Source organism: Bos indicus, chromosome 10, assembly GCF_029378745.1.
Source record: "Bos indicus isolate NIAB-ARS_2022 breed Sahiwal x Tharparkar chromosome 10, NIAB-ARS_B.indTharparkar_mat_pri_1.0, whole genome shotgun sequence".
Lineage (NCBI taxonomy): Eukaryota > Metazoa > Chordata > Mammalia > Artiodactyla > Bovidae > Bos > Bos indicus.
Window position 1 is genome coordinate 43,673,563 of NC_091769.1, and position 12,585 is coordinate 43,686,147.

Below are 12,585 nucleotides of genomic sequence, written 5' to 3' on the forward strand. Positions count from 1 at the left end.
TAAAGAAACTAAAGACCTATATATAGAAAACTATAAAACACTGGTGAAAGAAATCAAAGAGGACACTAGTAGATGGAGAAATATACCATGTTCATGGATTGGAAGAATCAATATAGTGAAAATGAGTATACTACCCAAAGCAATTTATAGATTCAATGCAATCCCTATCAAGCTACCAACAGTATTCTTCACAGAGCTAGAACAAATAATTTCACAATTTGTATGGAAAAACAAAAAACCTCGAATAGCCAAAGCGATCTTGAGAAAGAAGAATGGAACTGGAGGAATCAACCTACCTGACTTCAGGCTCTACTACAAAGCCACAGTTATCAAGACAGTATGGTACTGGCACAAAGACAGAAATATAGATCAATGGAATAAAATATAGAAAGCCCAGAGATAAATCCACGCACATATGGACACCTTATCTTTGACAAAGGAGGCAAGAATATACAATGGATTAAAGACAATCTCTTTAACAAGTGGTGCTGGGAAATCTGGTCAACCACTTGTAAAAGAATGAAACTAGACCACTTTCTAACACCATACACAAAAATAAACTCAAAATGGATTAAAGATCTCAACGTAAGACCAGAAACTATAAAACTCCTAGAGGAGAACATAGGCAAAACACTCTCTGACATACATCACAGCAGGATCCTCTATGACCCACCTCCCAGAATATTGGAAATAAAAGCAAAAATAAACAAATGGGACCTAATTAACCTTAAAAGCTTCTGCACATCAAAGGAAACTATAAGCAAGGTGAAAAGACAGCCTTCAGAATGGGAGAAAATAATAGCAAATGAAGCAACTGACAAACAACTAATCTCAAAAATATACAAGCAACTCCTACAGCTCAACTCCAGAAAAATAAACGACCCAATCAAAAAATGGGCCAAAGAACTAAATAGACATTTGTCCAAAGAAGACATACAGATGGCTAACAAACACATGAAAAGATGCTCAACATCACTCATTATCAGAGAAATGCAAATCAAAACCACGATGAGGTACCATTTCACACCAGTCAGAATGGCTGCGATCCAAAAGTCTACAAATAATAAATGCTGGAGAGGGTGTGGAGAAAAGGGAACCCTCTTACACTGTTGGTGGGAATGCAAACTAGTACAGCCACTATGGAGAACAGTGTGGAGATTCCTTAAAAAACTGGAAATAGAACTGCCTTATGATCCGCTCCAGTATTCTTGCCTGAAGAATTTCATGGACAGAGGAGCCTGGTAGGCTACAGTTATGCGGTTGCAAAGACTGACTAACACGACTAACACTTTCACTTTCATTCACTAAATAGACTACAGGACTGGCTGGAAAGAAGAGGCAGAAGACAGAACTCCTTTGAATGATTCTAGTGACTTTCTATGCATAATAGATATCATCTAGGAACCTGTTCCCCTGGAGGAGGGCATGGCAACCTACTCTGGTATTCTTGCCTAGAGAATCCTCATGGACATGGAATCCTGGTGGGCTACAGGCCATGGGTCTCAAAGAGCTGGATATGACTGAGCGACTAAGCACATCACAGGAACCTGTTACTTAACTAGAGGTTAATTTAAGGTCATTATTTCAGTTAGAAACTTACTTTGTCATTTAAATTTTTTCTGTAGTAAAAGAATACCTCTTAACATATTAACAGTGGAGTAAAATCTGACCCTGAATACTCTTTGGAAGGACTGATGCTGAAGCTAAAGGTCCCATACTTTGGCCACCTGATGTGAAGAGCTGACTCAGTGGAAAAGACCTGATCCTGGGAAAAATTGAAGGCAGAAGAGGGTGAGAGAGGATGAGATGGTTAGATGGCATCACTGATTCAATGGACATGAACTTGGGCAAATGCCGGGAGATGGTGAGGGACAGGGAAGCCTGTTATGCTGCAGTCCATGGGGTCATGAAGAGTCAGACACGACTTTTTGACTGAACAGTAACAACAACAAAATCTGACAAATTTAAGCAAACTGTTCTTCAAAGGGTTTCTAGAGACAGGCAGTGAGTCTCCCTGGGAAATACTTGCTCTTAACTGTTGGTATTGGTTAGGGCCTTCCATAAAATAACAACTCCTCGGACTTTTTAAATTTCATTATCTGCCTTATTAGTCTTCATTTTCCCTTTTTTCATGTTTCAGGCAAGTCAACATTTCACCAGTTTTAAAATCAACAAATAAGATCCAGAAAATGGTTTCAACTTGAATCACACAAATGCTTTCAATGTCTCTGATAAGAAACTCAAATTTCCCACATAGTCATAGATATAATTAAAAGATGCATTGAAATATATAGTGTCATGTGTAATTAAAACATGTGAACTTCATTTGTAAGTACTCAGTGGGATACACGTTCAAAGGCCAAGGAGCTAGAAAAAAGTCTAACTAGTCTCTAATCTTCAGATCTTAACACTATCCCAAATTTAAACAAATGAACAAAAAAAAAAAAAAAAAGCAAATTAAGAGAGAGAGAGGAAGAGAGAGAGACGGAAGGAACCGGGGAACATCTGCATGTGTCTGAATCTATTTCTCAATGTGCTGAGAATTATTTTTTCCTTTTCCTTATTTACCCCAAAGTGACATTGCATATAAAAGGAAATGTGATAAAATTACAGTCTTGTTAAAAAAGACTAAGGCTGGCGTTTCAGAACGACAGATTTTATACTGGGTGTTGTATCTTTATTACCCCTCTTCAATTTATTAGGTATAAAATAAATGGCCTACAAGAATCCAGAGTATTTTCAGATTGATTTATCTCTTATGCTTTGGAAATGGATAGCATTATAGTTGTTGGGCTGAACTCCGAGAGAAAAGGTTTTGTTTTATTGAAATTCCTATAAGTGGAGCTACAATAACTATCTTAACACATTCATGATCATTCCTGGACATCTTTATTTTTCCTAAATAACTAGCTTCCCCTGACCTGATGAGAATTATAGTACTCAGTATCCTCTTAGCCTGTAAAATCAAGCTTCCGGCTAAAAGTTCTCTTAGACACAGAATGGTAGCTGTTCTTACTGACTTCCTTGGGGTCTGGTGGAGCCTCATCTCAAAATTAAATTCTGCCACTGTGGCCTGTTAATACCAAGGTTTTCAAAAGTCTTACCTTTTTAAGGTCATTCTAGTTCAAATTATCTCTCATGATTTTCATATTTACTTATTTTTCTCTCTAATCCTTCAGACTGACAGCCCTCACACCATCCAGAATTCCTCTGTGCGGGTTCACAAGAGTGTGGTGAGGACAAGGGAGAAAAGGGAGCTGTGAGGGAGCCACGAGAACACATGTGAGGTGGAAACACTGCTGAGGCCCAGACTGTGGGGAGGGGCTTACATGTGTCCACTCAGTTAATTTTCAACACCAGCCCACAAGGTAGGTACTGTGATGATCTCTATTTGTAGACAAGGGAACTGAAACACAGGAGGGATTCAGGGTGAGGCAGTGGCAGAGCTGGGTTTTGACGCCCAGCAGGTTGGCTCCCTGGGCTGGATGTTTACATCACTGCCTCTCCAGTCAGGGGCTCAGTAATAGTGAATTAGAGGGAGAGTGCAGGCCTAATTCCAAGAGCAGTGTTTCTTCTTAGTTCCTAGAATGTGAACGATAAAGCTTCTCAAGAATTGCTGTTATAGATTATAATAGTTCACCTTAAGAGCTGTAGTGGCTGGGAGAGCAATTTTACTGTCATCATCTCTGAAGGTTCCTTTGTGGACTGTCATTCCTTTTTATGATGGTTGAACAATACAAATAGCATCTGAGGAAAGTTTAGACTTCAGCAGAAGAATGGGCTGTTTCTGGAAAGCTGGCATTAGTACTTTGCTGAGGATAAACTTGCACACAAGGCTTTGAGGACACGAATTCCAGGCCCCCAGAGCATGAACAGATTTCATGCAAGTTCCCACATGTGGGGGCTTCCCTGGTGGTTCAGTGGCAAAGAATCTGCTTGCAGTTCAGGAGATGCAGGTTCAATCCCTGAATTGGGAAGATCCCCTGGAGAAGGGAATGGCTACCCTTTCCAGCATTCCTGCCTGAGAAATCCCATGGACAGAGGAGCCTAGTAGGCCACAGTCCATGGAGTTGCAAGAGTTGGGCATGACTTAGCAATTAAACCACCACCACCACCCCATGTATGCTCATTCCCTTCTCTGCCAAACCTCTGGGTGTTTTTTTCCCATGATCTACAGGAGAATCTGTTTAGATCACATTGTCCTTGCCCATGACCTTGGTGCATATTCAGGGCTTTTTAACGTTCAACATGAGTTAATGGAGATAAATGTGTCCCTAGGTGAGTAGAGGCACTCAAGAGATTAATATCTGTTGGTCTATGTGTTAAAAAGGCTTGATGGACTGTCAGGTCAATGTTTCACCCTGGGTCAGAATGAACACCCCGACATCTGGCGTTTTATTTCAGCACTAACTCATGAACCTTGGGATACTTTGTGTCCTTAAACAATTCTGGGGTAATAATATTTTTCTGGGAGATAGTACGTATCTGGAATCTATTCTGAGCCAAGCAACAGAGCCCCTGATAGACTGGCAAAAAAGATATTAAAATATCCTTCCCATGACCAGGTAAAAGTTGAAAATAGCAATTTGGGATTAAGGAAAAATGTTTCTATTACTCTATAATAAAAACAGAAAACAAAGTTTAATTGGTTGTTGTCTACAAAAGAAAAGTCTGAGAGATCAAACACCACTCCCAGTAGTCTGGAAAGAGGGTAAGATGATTTTCTAATCAAAATGCAACTGGAGAAATGCCCTTACATTTTGTGATGTTTGAACAGAGAGGGTACCAACATTCTTCACTCAGATCTCAATTGCTTGAGGGTGATATGGAATCCAAAAGAGCAGATCAGTAAAATCCTTAGCTAATAAGAGACTAATTTTAGACAATGCATTTTAGTTGAGTAGCAGATGCTGTGAGAATATTTTAAAATGAGCAAGAGACCTATCTTGTCTGATGTTAAGAAAAAAAGGTATCTGAGATAAAATTTCAAAACTGGAGAGATTCTCACATTTTGAGTCAGGAAGTAGACAGATATTTTAGTTTAAGTTTGAGTCAGACTTAAATGCCTATTTCAAGTAACTTTGAAAATATTTTAAACTTTCTACTAATCCACTTAGCACAATTAGAAATTATATATTGAAACCAACATATTGTTAGTCTTACAATGGGAGAGTCCCTTGGACTACAAGGAGATCCAACCCGTCCATTCTGAAGGAGATCAGCCCTGGGATTTCTTTGGAAGGAATGATGCTAAAGCTGAAACTCCAGTACTTTGGCCACCTCATGCGAAGAGTTGACTCATTGGAAAAGACTCTGATGCTGGGAGGGATTGGGGGCAGGAGGAGAAGGGGACGACAGAGGATGAGATGGCTGGATGGCATCACTGACTCAATGGACATGAGTCTGAGTGAACTCCGGGAGTTGGTGATGGACAGGGAGGCCTGGCATGCTGCGATTCATGGGGTCACAAAGAGTTGGACACTGAGCAACTGAACTGAACTGAACACCATTTCAAGTGCTACTTAAATTTAGCTATTACTACATGGACATGAGTGTGCAATTTCTTGAGATATTTTCCTGACTGTGAAGCTCAGTTTGCTAAACTGACTATGAATATCCTAAGAAAATAAAAAGACCAACAACACACTAGGCATGGTTGTGTATATGCTAACAGACATCAAAGCGGGGGCAAGCAAGACAAGTCTTAACTGCAGGTAACTGAGTTCTGGGTCATGGCCTTTCAGCTTTTTCTCTCCTTTAAAAGTGTGACAGATAAAAATTATTCAGATTTTAAGGAGGACTGGGCTCTTACTGAATTAATTAAATTTAGTGAACACAACACACACACACACACATAAACATATAAATTAATTCCTCAGAGGGATACTTATTAGAAGTAAATTAACATGAAGTATTAAAAAGAAAAGGAAAATGGAACAATCCAGTCTCATACCAAGTGGCCTACTGTATTAACTTTATAAATAACTGTTTTGGATAATTTTGTATTCTAGGTGAGTTTTTGCTATAAGAGTGTTCTGCACTTGGCCTTTCACATGCATGGCATTCTCTGCTGTGTGTACAGTCATGTCCACAGTTACGCTTGTGTGCAGCCCTAAGTGGCCAAGTGATAATACTTTAGGAGTGTGATCTGTGATGCACAACATGTGAACCTGTAATTGCTACTTCCAAGGAAGGGCCCATTTACTGCAATACAATTGTCATCACTGTGTCAACTGGCTTGGACTCCACCATGGCAGATGGACATCTCTCAGAATGGATGGGGGAGGAGAGGGCTTTCAGCTGATTAAAGCATCTGAAAGCCCTGAGGCCTCTATGCTCTACCTGCCCCTCCTCCTGCCCCTTCACCAAGGCTAACTGGATTGACTCATTTTTTTTTTTCTTCTCTCTTACACCAAAAGCCCTTACATTGCCCTTTTGTGACACATTTTCTCCTCTGAGCTACTTGTGACATAACCTTTCAATGATTCTACCTTGTTGAAGGAACTGGGGACAAAAAGAGGCTGATCAAGGGGGCTCTGCATATTATTGGGATGGTGACACAACACAGGCTACCATGTAGGGGTTAAAATTTTTTTTTTAAAGCCTGAAAGCATTGCTGCAACAAAAACAAATTTAATTTCTCAAGATTAAGAGAAGAATTCAGTTACTTCTTGAAGAAGTGGCTTAGTAAGGCACTAACTTTACAGCACAAACTGGAAGTTGTAGGTGTGAGTTCTGGAACCATGCTCCATGGGTTTGAATTCTGGCCCTGCCAGTCACTAGCTGGGTGAGCCCAGGCAAGTAACCCAGTCTTCCTGCACCTCAATGTCCTCAGCTGCTTACTAGGATTGGGAGAATAAAATGAGTTAATCTATGGAAAGCATTTTGTAATCCATGGAAAGAGCATGTCTGATTTGGTAGGCAGCCAGTAAAAGCTAAATGTTTTTGTTACTACAACAAAGCATTTTTATTTACAATCTATACACTAGTTACTTTGAAAATTAATAAAGGCATTATCCCAAAGCAATACATATTAAACAAAGAGATGAGGAAACTGAAGATGAAAGAGGACAAAAACTCATTAAGATGAGAGAAGTACTGTGCATTACCCAGGACAGGAATGTGTGTAACTGCACATGTAGTATAAACCCCTAATACCCACGGGGTTATATGGTTCCAATAAAAGGATGTATGCGGATTTTTCTTAAGACACAAAAATTCTAAACCATTGGATTCTAAGTTATTTATTACATGGATGCTTAAGTTGGGAGAAGCAAAGAGCAAATCAATTACTTTAGTTTTAAAAAAGATCAGAAAATGACAAAGTTGTGGAGATGGAAGCCAGATCAGTGGGGATGGGGGACTAAGAGGGGCAGATGAGGGAAAGCATTGATGGAGTAGTTCTGTATCTGGACTGCAGAGGTGGATACACATGTGATGTGACGGCACAGAACTACACATACACACACACTGTACGGATGTCAGTTTCCTGGTTTTGATGTTATGTGACAGTTACGTCAGATGTAACCATGAATGGAAACTGGATGAAGGGTAGAGGGACCTCTCCTTACTATTGTTGCAACTTACTCTGAATGTATAAGTTATTTTACCATAAAAAGGTTTTTAAAAATTCAGAAATATTTTTCAAATGGGATATTACTTACACTGCCATAAAAGTATTATTGCATGGTTGGCTTGAGTTTTTACCTTTTCTTCAAAGAGTTATATTCCTTAAGATAATTTTAAGTACTTGTATGTCCCCTCAGCAGATACTACAAATCTCTAGATCTTGCCATACCCCTTAATTTCAGAGACCAAAAAATTTAAAATGTTAAAGTTTTTATTACATACTTTCATTTTCCTTCTGTACCCAGGCTCTCATTTTCCTGACCAGCATAGGCAAGCCAATTCTGATCCTCTCAAATTCCTGCTAATCCACAATCAACTGTCTGCCACTATCTCTATCCCTGTAGAAGCAGTTTCAATGCTGAACTCCCTTGATTTATATCAATATATCGGGGTTACCGTCTGTAACAAGATGTTATTTATGTACAGCGATGTTCTCTCTCTTTCTTCCTCTAATGCTGAGCATGTGAAATCTCTTATGTCTCTCAAAAAGGCAAGCATTGTGTCCATCTGATTTATCTGACATTCCAGCTACAAGGATATAATTTCCATTACACAATAAGATGGGAGCTATTCCAGATTTTTGTAACACTAACCAGAGGTGTGTGTGTGTGTGGACTTTCTCACCTCTCAGCTGATTTATAAACCCGGTGGCTGCCTTTTGTTTGCTGTAATCTGCAAGCTGCCTTTACCCTGCTTCTAGCAGGGAGTTTCTCGGACTGGGTGGGGCACAGGCACGCACCTTTCATCTGCACGAAGTCGAGCTGGTGGATGGACTGCAGCAGAGGGCTGTTGTCCAGACTCAAGTCGAAGTCCGTGGTCATCCTGGGAGTGAGCGTGCCTTTCCCCCACTGATCCTCAGTCAGGTGCACTCTCCTTATGAGAGCATCAGAAATCTATTCAAACAAAGAGCATAGCCTAAGAAATACAACCCCACACTGGGCACCCAAACTGCTCTTTGGCTATCCAGTGTGCCCCACCAAGCGCCTTGGGACCCACATCCTTCCTGTCTCTATGCAGGCAGAGAGGAACTTCTGATGATGAGAGTAACCTGTGATTTATCATGAAAATCTGAGTACTTCTGGGACTCAGAGGGATCACTATATATAACTAGAAGTTGTTAGTTGCTCTATTATATCATCTGGATACAGGATCATGCTATTTATGACTGATTAGCTAAAAGCCAACAACATTCAGTAGTGATAGGTTAGCAATTAGTGAAATCCACTAGCACCAACAATCATAGGTTTCTGATATGAGCTATGGGTATCACGTCAAGACCTAAGACCTAATGACTTTTATTAAGTGGTTCAGAGAGGTTGCATATGATCATCTGTAAGATAAGATTTCCTATACATCATCTTCATGCATGATCTGATTCTTTGGTAGAGGACTTTTTCATTTCTTATATTTAGGCTCCCCCCATCATTCTTGGCCAGTTTGGTAGAATGTTAGTTGAAAGGAAGCTACATGTTCCTTAATCAGAGGTCCATTAATCACTGGGATCAAAAGTTAAGTAAAATTTAGCTGACATCACAGCATGTCATTAAAACAACACTAAAGAAATAATGAGACATCCAAACAATGAAAAATTTTCACTCTATTTGGGAAATCACTGACTTGCCAGAAGGAGGTGTAAAAAAGGTAGAAACATGTGTATACTTACATTTCTGACAAAATTGTCCAAGATATTAGTAAAGGGACCCAGTTCTTACGCAAGGTAAAAAGTTTGCTTTGGAGGAACTTAGAGGGAATTATGTTTTCATGATCAAACATAAACAAAAACAAGTTTTAAAAGCCTTTTCAGTCTTGTAGCCCATGATGGTAGGGTCTTCTGAGAAGCCAGTGAAGTTCCAAAGGCACCCACATCCATATGGCAACACAAAGGTGGGTTCCATTGTGGAATGTCCCATACCCAGCTAGGTCTGTTGGGAGTCTGGCCTTGGCATCATAGAGTCAGTCTCATGGAACACTGAGTATCTGAAGCAGAAACTAGTTGACACTTACCTGCAAAAAGCCACTAGGATCATTTTCCTTAATCACCTCCAGGCAGTACTCCATGAGACCCGTGGTCTGGCGCAATTTCACTGTGCAGTGAGAGATCTGATCTCGAACCACCTAGGATTGATAAGACGACAGAATGGACCCAAAGTGGCAGAGTGTAGAAAAGAAAGCAAACTAGGACTTTGGAAAACTTCTTCAAACCAGAATGCAAGAGCATCATGGAGTGGAACTCAATTTATGAGAATATTTTGTGGCAGTGTCTGCTGGGAACAATGGCTCTGGAAGACAGATTGGATAATGGCTCTTACTAGAGCCATCAGAAAGGCACACGGTTGTTAGACCTCTGGGAAGCTGGTTACCTTGGTGCCTCAAGGGACATCTTGGTTCCGTCACAGGTCTCCATCACTCCCCTCTCTGGGAGCTGCTCTAAGTGAGAGGTCATGGGAGGGTCTGTTAAATGACTGAGTGGCTGGAGGTGCAGTTGCAGCGTCTGTTCTGTGACACAGCCACCCACCATCTTTGCTCACCCTCTACCTGTCCCTTCTAAAGAGCAGATATCACCATTTGAACCCAGATCCTCTCTTGTTCTGATTCTCTTTTCCCTGAGCGGGTAAGCCTAGAAGTGGTTGCTGAAAGACAATGAGCTAATGACAGCAAGTATGCCAGACAAAGATGGATACAGAATCAAGTTATAATCGACTTAGCATCACTCATTGCCTCATTTGGGAAAGCAGTTTTAAAGGCTATTTGCTCAGCGATGAGTCTGCCTGACCTAGAGAGGTATCTCTTTGAACATGCAGGTTCTGCCGCTGGGAAGTTATCTTTGCCGTGTCAAGTGTATGACACTCCTTGAAAAATTTCTTTCTTTAGAAATGCTTGTCCTCTGCGTCCCTGCTCAGTGACCCAAATCCTGAAGCAGGTTTTGAAGCACAGAATTGAACAAGGGCTTTCTAGGAACCTATTACTCACCTTCTGTATTTGTACTATTTTGCAGAAGCCTCAAACCTCCCCCTCCCAATCCCCCCAGCATTCTGGATTTTATGGGTAATAACTAAAATGGGTTTTAATAATAATTATTTAAAAACTTTCCCTTATTCCTTGTTCAGTTTTCATTATAAATTTATTTTCCATGAAAGATGATTACATCCTGTTTCAAAAACAACAGGAAAATAGGTTTAAGAAAAGCAAATAGTCTCACTACTCCAATGCAAATTTTTAAAGAATTTTGATGTTTCCTTTTAGTTTTTCTCCCTTGAGCTAGATTTAGTTATAGTTGCAATTATAGTATATGACAATTTCACCTCTTTCCCATTTAACACCATATCACGGGCATTTTCTGTGTTGCCATCATTAATAAATGTTACTGACTACAAAAATACTCTATTGAGTGGGTTCAATTTATTTAACCTATTTTTGATAAAGTTCTTTCTAATTTTTTGACAGTTAATTCATTCAATATTGTTGATCTTCTAATTATTTTATTGTAATAAATATATATAACATATAACTTAAACCATTTAAACTATATTTAATTGGAGAATTCTGTGGCACTAAATAAGTTCACATTGTTATACAACCATTACCACCAACCATCTCCAAAACTTTTTCTTCTTCCCAAACTGAAGCTCTGGACTTATTAAACAGTAACTCTGCATTCACCCCTGCTCCCAGCCTCTGGCAACCACCATTCTACTTTCTGTCTCTGTCAACCTGACTACTCTAGGTACCTCAATACACGTGGAATCATACAGTATTTGTCCTTTTGTGACTAGTTTATTTCTTTTACATAATGTCTTCAAGGTTTATCCATGTTGTAGCTTGTGTCAACATTTTTGTCAAGACTGAATAATATTCCATTATATGTATATACTACATTTTGTTTATCCATTCATCTGCTGATGGACATCTATGTTTCTTCCGCCTTTTGGCTATTTTGAATAAATTTATGAACATAAGAAAACAAATATCTGTGTGAGTGTCTGTTTCACTTTTTTTTTTTTTTTTTTAGGGAGGGGTGGTTCATATACCCTAAAGTGGAATTACTGACTTGTATGGTGACTCTATTTTAATTTTTTTTTTGAGAAATCACCATACTACTTTCCACAGTAGCTGCATCATTTACATTCTCACCAACAATGCACAAGGGTTCCAATTTCTTTACATTCTCACCAACACTTATCAGTCTGTTTTTTTTTTTTCCCCAAATAGTAGCCATTCCCTCATGGCTCAGTTGGTAAAGAATCCACCTGCAAAGTAGGAGACCCCGGTTTGATTCCTGGGTCAGGAAGATCTGCTAGAGAAGGGATAGGTTACCCACTCCAGTATTCTTGGACTTCCGTTGTGGCTCAGCTGGTAAAGAATCTGCCTGCAATGTGGAAGACCTGGGTTCAATCCCTAGGTTGAGAAGATCCCCTGGAGATGGGAAAGGCTACCCACTCCAGTATTCTGGCCTAGAGAATTCCATGGGGTCGCAGAGACACAACTGAGCGACTTTTACTTTCTTTCCCATCCTAGTGGGTGTGAAGTGGTATTTCATTGTGGTTTTGATTAGCATTTCCTGAAGGAAAGTTATGACCAACCTAGATAGCATATTCAAAAGCAGAGACATTACTTTGCCAACAAAGGTCCGTCTAGTCAAGGCTATGGTTTTTCCAGTGGTCATGTATGGATGTGAGAGTTGGACTGTGAAGAAGGCTAAGCGCCAAAGAATTGATGCTTTTGAACTGTGGTGTTGGAGAAGACTCTTAAGAGTCCCTTGGACTGCAAGGAGATCCAACCAGTCCATTCTGAAGGAAATCAGCCCTGGGATTTCTTTGGAGGGAATGATGCTGAAGCTGAAATTCCAGTACTTTGGTCACCTCATGCGAAGAGCTGACTCATTGGAAAAGACTCTGATGCTGGGAGGGATTGGGGGCAGGAGGAGAAGGGGACGACAGAGGATGAGATGGCTGGATG

General features: G+C 40.0%; 1 protein-coding gene across 12 annotated transcripts in view; it reads right to left on the reverse strand.

Annotated features, from left to right (window-relative positions):
• The window catches only part of TRIM9 (tripartite motif containing 9), a 118,967-nt gene that overhangs the window by 28,867 nt on the left and 77,515 nt on the right, over nt 1-12,585 (reverse strand). For all 12 annotated transcript variants that reach the window (XM_070797402.1, XM_070797399.1, XM_070797400.1 and 9 more), the window contains exons 4-5: nt 9,634-9,744; nt 8,369-8,522 (exon numbers count right to left, since the gene is read on the reverse strand). In XM_070797402.1, coding sequence (XP_070653503.1) covers nt 8,369-8,522; nt 9,634-9,744 — 265 coding nt within the window. The remainder of the gene's footprint in view (nt 1-8,368; nt 8,523-9,633; nt 9,745-12,585) is intronic.